Here is an 8,989-nt window from a genome sequence, read left to right on the forward strand (position 1 = left end):
CAATCAGATGAGGGCAAATTCCCCTAATTAGGCGATCCCTTGTTTTTTGACCCGTTAGAGCAATCCGAATTAGATTAGACTAATATAGAGTAGTAGGGTTCCAATTCAAAGTAGTTTTTAGCCGCCTTTGTTTCTTATGTACTGACCTTTCGTCTTGCTTCCGTAAAATAATAAAATATGCTTTCGCCAGAAGAAGAAAAAAGAAGATAGTTCAGTAAATGGCATTCAAGTAACATCGAGCTAGCCCCTAAAATAGTGTTTTGGCCTTTTAGAGGCTTTTTGTTTCTTCTTTTCCTCCTTTTCTCTGTTATTTTTTAGTTATTTTGTTGTTGTTCATATACTGTTGTTCTGCGGTTTGCGGGTCAAAAAAAACATGCTTATACATATAGCAACGGAAAACACCGTAGGATAATTGTTCTACAATCCAGGGCTTGAAAGAAAAGGTGCAGGTTAGATGGCATTTGAAGAATAATACACCACACGGTAACTGGACACGGCTCGGGTAAGACGACATTCAAAAGAAAAATGACACTGTACTTTGGATTTGACAAGGTGCTCCAGTTGCCACTAAACTTTTTACCTGCAAACAGAATGGCTGAAAATGGTGCTGTACTTGTGATTTGACAAACAAACAGAATGGCTTTTCAGTAATGTTCGTATCACTGGACAGCGGACAGCACAAAGAAAAATTCGATCCAACTTTATTGATAAATAACCTACAAGATCGCACTATCACTATATACACCATCGCACTCGCGTACATTCTACGTCTCTACTCCTGTTTGTCCACAGGGACAATCAACAATCAACAATCAACTAGTACTCCTACTACTCTTTTTTCTCCCACTTCCATTCAGGTTTTGACCTCATCAAGGAGCATGTGCAACCCAGGGGAGTCGGTGCTGGATTGAATTGTCACCTGCCGTGCGAACCCAATCTAGAAGTGCCTTCATATCCACCAGCAGCGTTGTCTTGGCGCCCTATTGGAACGTAACAGGGCAGTAATAGTCATCGTACGTGCACCTCCTCCTCGAGGACATGAGCCTCCCCAGCTTCCTTTTGCAGAGCTCGAACCTCGCCGGACGGTCGTCGTCGTCTACGCTCTGCGTTGCCGCCGTTCTGCTCGGGATCCCCAGCTGCCGCTCCAGCTCGGCGAACTCCTCGGCTCTCCGGATCACATGGTCGTAGCAGATGTACCTGCCGCCGGCCGTGTTGTCGCCCATCGCCTCGTACACCCGGACGTGGGCCTCGGCCACCGTCGCCACGTTCGCCGTCGCCAGGACGCCATCCGCGAGCATCACACCAGATCCCTTGAGGTACGCGATGGAGGCGGTGGAGTTGCGGCGGCGAAACCCCGGCCCCGTGACCAGCGCGGGGCAGACGGTGACGAGCTTCAGGTCTCTCCCCCGGGCCGCCCTCCAGGCCGCCTTCTCTGCCGCCGTCTTGCCGAGTGCAAACCATAACTGAAAAAAGATCCACCTCACATCATTATACAATGCCTAAAGACGCGGGAAATCTTGATGGATTCAGATTGCTTGAGACCACGGACCTTGTTGTTGCGGCAGAAGCTCTCGTCGCTCCAGCAGTTCTCGTCGACGATGGTCGGGCCCCGTCTTTCATGAGGGTGGTTTTGCCTCCACACGCAGGCCAGCAAGGACGAGGTGAAGACGCACTTCCTGACGGATTCCGTCCTCACGCACGCTTGGATCACCCGCTCCGCTGCTTGGGCTTCCAAGCTAGCCATATGTTTCTGTTACAACAAGATCCACAGTGGAAAGGTTAGGTTCATGTTGTTTCAGAGAGATGCATGGTAAACCTGTCCTGGTGTTATGTTCTATTGCCAAGGGAGTTGATGTGACCGAATTAGACATGGCGCACACCTGACTAAGGCGCTGTTCGGTACCGCTCCGCTCCACAACTCCAGGAGCGGAGTTGGCGGAGCTGCAGTTCAAAACGGCGGAATTGCAATTTCCCCGCTCCGCAGATTCCCGGAGATGGCATTTTCCTAGACTCCAGCAGATTACCAGACTACCCGCGCAATTGGAGGACATTGTGTTTCACAGTTCAGATCAGTCGTTAGCGTCTTCTTTATTTTGGGTTCTACTAGGTCAGATGAAACGGCAACATGTCAACTATAGGACACGTCACGAAGGTGCACTTTTCACTAGACCTAGTGGCTATTGGCTAGTGCTCGTGGCAGGCAATAATACCGAAAATGACACATCTATCATCTATGCGGCCCTCAATAGTTTCACAAAAGGTTAACTGAATCAGTTTGGCTGTTACCACCTAACGTAACCACATTGGTCAATTTCACCTACTAACCGCAATCTGTTGTCCATCCTCCACCAACCATTCAATAAGACTTGGAATATTTTGGCCTTCAGTTGGGCACTTGCGCCTTGAGTTAGATAGACTAGCACATATGCCCGTGCGTTGCAACAGGAGAGATAATGGTGTATCCACCGATATATATAGCAGCATGACCCAACAACATCCGAATGATGCCACCCGACGACGGCGGGAAGGCACACACCAAGGTCTAGTAAAAAATCATATCAATTGTACGGGCGTGGCTAATTCGCGCGAATTCAGTTGTGTGAGATTAGTTAGTGTTGGTCCCACAATTGAATTGGGGGGGGGGGGGGGGGGTGATTAGTTAGTTAGTGTGGGCCCACCCTTGAATTCACCGGGGGAGACAAAATAATTAGGGCGAGGAGAGATTTACGGGTCTTGGTCCCCAGATGCGTTGCGGCAGTCATTATTCGAACATTGCAAAGCTTGCACGTGAGGAACTCTTTTTCCAATTGTATATTAAGAAGCATGCTACAGATACAATGTTTTTAATACGTTTTTTGGACGATGATCCTGATCTTAAAGGGCCCCCTAATTTTCAAATCTTAAAGGCATTATTTGTAAGTTGTTGTGAAAAAAATCTCGCTAAAAGGGTTGTGTTAGACCATCTTCAGTACATTAGAAATAACGAATTATAATTCCTTAGCATTTGAACAAACAATCCCTAGTTATTTACAGATACAATACTTTTGGTACGATTTCTATACGGCATTCTGACCTTAAAGGGGTCCCTAATTTTGAAATCTTGAAGGCATTATTTGTAAGTTGAAGCAATTTTAAAATCTCACTAAAAGGTATGTTAGGCCCTCTAAAGCGTTAGAAATAACTAATTATAATTTTGCAAAAAAAGAAATAACTAATTATAATTCCTTAAGCATCTGACCGAACGACCCCGATTTATTGTCTGGGTAGTAATTCCTTTGCAACATTATTCTCTCCTTTCTTTAAGGAATTTTTGCCAAACTCTCTTTCCATATTTATGCCGCTAATCACGCCACTCTTTTTCCATATTTATGCCCTCTGATCACGCCACACATCTCATGAAATCTAAAGCCATAATCAGCCATCTTTTTTCCGTATTCTCAAAGGCGCTTTCCTCACAAACAGTAGTTCTCTAGGATGCTTAATGATTTTGAATCAGAAACATATATAAATCGGTAGAATGGGCTGTAAAGCAGCGAGGTGGTACTAATTTATAAAGAAACAAACCTTTTCTTTTGTACAATGACGCCTTGGTTCGGCTGGTTGCGGCCTTGGGCCTCGACGTGCAATGTTGGGGGATCGGTCCCAGGTTAAAACTTTTATTTTATATCTGGGTCGGTTCCATGTTATATTTTTTGGCTGGGCCGATTTCGGGCCAAGGAGGCTGTACGCAAAGTTCTATCGAGGATTACACATAGCGTGACGGACGAAATTGACGGACCAAACCAGGATAAAAAACGAACGAAATTATGATGGTAAGAAGCGATAGCCTTTTTATTAGTAAGTATCCTTTAACCATGTCCTGCTGCTGGTCCATGGGTACAGGAGATTAAGGCTCTACTTGGGTCGTTTGCTGAACGCAAGATTTTGCGGGTTCATCGTTCTGTTAATGTTTTTTTTTGAACCGGGCGCAACCCCTTTCCATTACTTTCATAACGGAAATACAACAGTTCAACATTAACATCGTTCTGTTAATGTTGTCGTGCATAAATTAGCTAGAGTAAGGGTCGGTGATGAACTGTGTAAGGTTTGGTTGGGGGTTTCCCAGACTTTGTTCTTGATGTAATCTCAGATGATATTCCGAGGTTTGATGATTAAATAAAGCGGCAGTATTAACCCTAAAAAAAACCACGTCCTGCTTACTCGGTCTTGTATGTCGTTTGTTCCCTTTACGATTTTCCTGCTGGTCAGTTTAACAGTTGCTATTTTTTTTGTTAGTATTTCAAAATCACCATCTTTTAGAAATCCCTTCCCTCGTCGAAACTTCCAGGTCAAGAAACTACAAATCCTTAACGGCTTGACATTGTGATGTGTTCATATGTGCACGTGCCAGCTTGTATCACCCATGTTTCATGTTCTTCGTTTTCTTATAGGAAACTAGTAAAGCAAATAAAAGAAAGCAGGTCCTCCTGCTTCCCTGTGTGTGTTTTTCGACGTGACGACAATGTAGGGAGCAGACACATAAATAATTTCTGAAGATTGTAGCAGCGAGGATCACTCACCGTGTAGCCGGACATGCCCCCGGGATCAACGAACGCCGAGGTGTGGAACACGCCTGTGCAGCCGTCGAACGCCCGGTGCAGGCTCTCGGGTTCCATCACATTCGCCATCACCGTCCACACCCCGTCCCGGCCGTCCTCCCCGAACATCTCCATCTCCCTTAGCTTATCCAGGTCCTCTGCCAATAAAACAGACATATCAAGATCCACCACGCAAAAATACCCTCTTGACATGTTCTAATTAATTCTGCAAATGATGTGCATTAGCCCATAGCCTAACATTTTTTTTTTGCGGGGTAACAATTTGTTAGCTGATGACCTAAATGATCTAACAAGACCTTTGTTACTTGTGCACAATAATTTGTTCAGCCAATCAAAGGGTTGTTGACCGAGTAGCTAGTACTGTACTACTCCCTCCGTTTCTTTGTTGAGCGATTTTAACATGCTCATTCTTACCTCCTCTTTTCACATGGTAGGTAAAGAGGTGAGAGTTAATCAAACCCAGTACCCAATGCAATCAACGGCTCAGATCTATTCTATACTCCTACCTCTCATGTGAAAAAGGAAGGTAAAAGAAAGCATGTTAAAAGACCTTTTCTTACTAAGCGTCGCTGCCAACCAAATGGTTGGCAGCATTAGTGCACTCTCTGAATACCAATCACGATGTACTTGACCTAGTAATTCTCATCATCGCGTCGAAAGAATCCGGTTGTTCTGCCGTGGAAAATGCAGTAGATATTATTGCAGTTCTTTGATTCGCAGACCAGTTCATCACCAACCGGACGAACTTGAAAGAAAGCGATTGACCAGGAGGAAGGCGCGGAACGGAAAGCAGGGGAATTTTTTAGGAAGCTCCATATATATAAGTTGTGCAGAACAGCACGAGAGCGAATTTGAGAATATAGTATCCCGAGCCGAGTGTTATCTGGTCCATGTTCAACGTTTCAGCAGATGCTAGATTGTTACGTACGTCTTAATTAGTGGCCACAGGTTCGATCTTCATTGATTAATCAGCTCTTTGGCTTGTTTCTTTCGGTCAATTATTAGTAGCTAGGTAAAGGCAAGCTGATTCGACATGCATAGCGATGTACAAGTTCTAATCTTCTAACCGGTGGCGGTGGAAAAGAAAACCAGGTCTCGGCTGATGATATTGTCTATCGGTGGTGCTAACATATCCTAACTAATTAACATCTACTCCCTCCGTCCCGAACAAGTCATATCAGTGACGAGTAATTCAGGACGAAGAGAGTATTTAAATTGCAAAAACTGGCCAGTCGGGACGTAAAGAAAATGGGCGGAACAGTACACAAGCTAGTAGCTAGTGGTCTGGAATCATGAGAGGAAATGGTGGTGCGATGCAGCACACCAATCCCAGTGCACCGGTTGGTTAGGTAGCACGGTGCCATCCCCAACAGACTTTTGTTACAGGAGACAGAGAGTCGGGCTACAAGACGCTCGTTCGAAATGGTAAAATATGCCAACTGCTTACAAGCAAGGCCGTAACGACTGTACTTTGCTGAGAAAAAGACTAGGCAGAACAAAACAGGCCATTGACATTCCACGTGTACTAGATGCCTACATGTAACAGTATTTCCCTTTTGGCGCAAGGTTGTAAATGCACCCAAGGTTAGATGCGCCAGCTTGCTCCATAGTACTCCCTCTGTCTAGGTGTTAAGAGGGTGCTTGAATACGTTTTAGTCCCATGATTCTGTCTAGGTGTTAAGAGGGTGCTTGATACGTTTTAATCCCATGATTAAAAGTAGTGGAACTAAAACTTGCTAGCCTCGTCCATACCTGGATCCAAATACTAAAGAGGCTAAAATCAAGTTAATGACCATTTATTATCCTTCAAACCCTCCAATCCAGAACCCGCCTGTGTTAAAGAAGAGTAGTTAAATAAGGAGAGAGAGGACTAATCCACATTTTAGTAGGGGTACCCCTGACTAAAAAAATTTAGTCTCAAAACTAGTTTTAGCCCATCTTTAGTCAGGGGTGCTTGGAACTTTAACCTCTTAAAGAGACTATTTTAGCCAGACAAAATAAGTCCTTTGGATCCAAGCATCCTCTAAGTCACTTTACGAAAATCAAATAATTCCAAAACATTTAGATGAGGTGTATTAACTGCCACCTCGTTTCTTGTTTCTTGACATATCAACCAATAAGAGATGCGGGCGTGCATGTTTTCAATGACTCGAGACTAGCAAACACAACATGCAGTGGTTAATTCATTGCATGCAATGCTATTAATTAGCAAATAACCATTAAGTTCTCTTGTTTTTCCCTCCTTGCAGGTCTTATTCACCTGGACGGAGGGAGTACTGAGTTATATGGACGTACGGATGAATTCACATATCATAAGTAAATGCTACTCCGAAAAACAAATTGCAACTGTGAATCACGCCTGGATTCAGACGTAGGCAGGGTGTGGACAGAAAACGACATGGCGCATTCAACTCAACTCTGCCACGAAGGTGCGTCTCGCCCGCCACAAAGAATGATAAAACAACAAATGATGTAGCATCCGCGTATGTGTAAAGGTTGCAGTTCTTTTGAAGACGTCGCAACCGTGGCCGGGGCCCCCAAATCAAGCACGGGAAGCGGTAAAGGGAGATGAGCAAATGGTTAATGGCCGGCCGGCGACGGCGAGGCTTTAGGAATTAGGATGGATGGCTGACTGACCTTGTGTCTCGAGGGCGAGGCGCACGGTGTATCCGTGGCGGAGGAGGCGGTCGACGATGGCGAAGCCGACGAACGATATGCCGCCGGTGACGCACACGGTGCGCGGGCCCGCCGCGCCTTCGTCGCCGTCGACCGCGCGCTTGACGTCGTTGTCGCCGGCCGAGGGGCGCCACCCGGCCGCGCCCCCGCCCCCGTGGAAGAGCGCGGCGCGCATCTCCTCCACCTCAGCCTGCATGCTCTGCGTGCTCCGTAAGACGCCCATGCCGCCTGGGCGCGCGCGTCCGTCCACCCCCCGGGTCTCTCGGTGGCGCGGTTTCTGGTGGAGTGATTCGCAAGCGTCAGCTGTGGTGTGGCCGGGCTCTGCGAGACGTGGATAATTATAGGAGGAGAGAGAGAGAGGAGGTCTGTGCTCGCAGGCGCGGCGAGGTTTAGGTTAGGTGGGCTCTGTGCCGCGCTCTGCTCCTCTACGGGTCGTCAGAGCGAGTCGTGGACTGGTGGTTATACGACTATAGGCTTTGGAGCTTGGAACTGGATTGTCTGCGCGCCTTGCCTCGAGGTAGTTGCGCTGGGTGGCTGGGATCGCTCAGCCGTTCTGATCCCACGGTCACGGTCTAGCTTGCGCAGGTTGAGGGCCGTCCAGAGAAATCGGCTCTAATAAATAGACGGGGATGGTGGAATCCGCATGTGTCCCTAGATACACCATGGGATCTGCGCTGCAGGCCTGCAGAAGATGAACATGGGCTTGGTTCGTGGCGTGGCATGGCATGGCATGGCAGGCTCCACTATCTCTTCTCTTGCAGACTCACTGGCACGCTCTTCCTCTTGGTGGAGGTGCCGGTGATGCACGTACTACTGTTGTGGGCTCGTGGTTGGCTTGCAATGGGACGGGTTTTCCCCGGGAGACAAGGCGATCCACCCACGTTGTCTGCATTAACAAACAGGGTCCCGGAGATCGTACAGAAATATATGGGTCGCTCCGTGGCGGTCCCGCTGTGTAGAACGTCGCCGACACCATACATACTCTCCAGCCGATCCAAGAGCATTGCATTGCTCTCGTGGCTGAAACAAAACCGTGCACAGCCGTGGACCAATCACCTAATCTCCTATGTCCAAGTTTTTTAGTGGGCCACGTAAAAGCATTGCAAGAGGAAGCTTCAACTAGGACGCGGAGTTTCCGCTCCCGGGCTCATCTGCACCCCCTCTTCGAAAAAAATCAAAACAAATGCTAGAAAAATTCAAAAAATCCCAAAAAATTTGGGTGGTAGATAATTTGATGCGTGAGGTTCGCTCCAAATTTGAACCCATTTAGACATCGGAGCAGTTCTCGGCAAAAAAGAAAAAACAAAATCGGGGTCTGTAAAAATGTTTACTGTTCACGCACTATTTTGACCCGATTTGTCTTTTTTGCCGAGAGCTGATCAAAAGTCCGAATGATTTGAAATTTTGAGCGGACCTCACGCGTCAAATTATCTACCACCCAAAAAAATTGGATTTTTTTTTGATTTTTTTTTGATTTTTTCTAGTATTTATTTCGATTTTTTTTAGCGGGAGCAGATGAGCCTGGGCACCGAGTTGGATTTCCCCTTCAACTACTCATTTTGAAGGAGCTAAGAGCATATGCGGGCAGCAAATCCGGACCCTCAAACGCCCACGGATGCATCGTGTACAGTGACCGGTCACGTCTTAAATAATCGATTTCGCATCCTCGTACCTCATATCCGGCCACCTATATCCATAGTACGCATGCAATGTGA

General features: G+C 46.7%; 1 protein-coding gene across 1 annotated transcript; it reads right to left on the bottom strand.

Moving 5' to 3' along the window:
- Window positions 1–681: 681 nt before the first annotated feature.
- LOC109753726 (cinnamoyl-CoA reductase-like SNL6) lies at window positions 682–8,167 on the bottom strand. Its single transcript, XM_020312646.4, has 4 exons — window positions 7,236–8,167; window positions 4,560–4,735; window positions 1,550–1,750; window positions 682–1,463 (listed from the first exon to the last, which is right to left on the bottom strand). The coding sequence occupies exons 1-4, from the start codon at window positions 7,495–7,497 to the stop codon at window positions 981–983; spliced, it is 1,122 nt and encodes a 373-aa protein (XP_020168235.1). The 5' UTR covers window positions 7,498–8,167; the 3' UTR covers window positions 682–980.
- Window positions 8,168–8,989: the final 822 nt, after the last annotated feature.

Source organism: Aegilops tauschii, chromosome 3 (genome assembly GCF_002575655.3).
Source record: "Aegilops tauschii subsp. strangulata cultivar AL8/78 chromosome 3, Aet v6.0, whole genome shotgun sequence".
NCBI lineage: Eukaryota > Viridiplantae > Streptophyta > Magnoliopsida > Poales > Poaceae > Aegilops > Aegilops tauschii.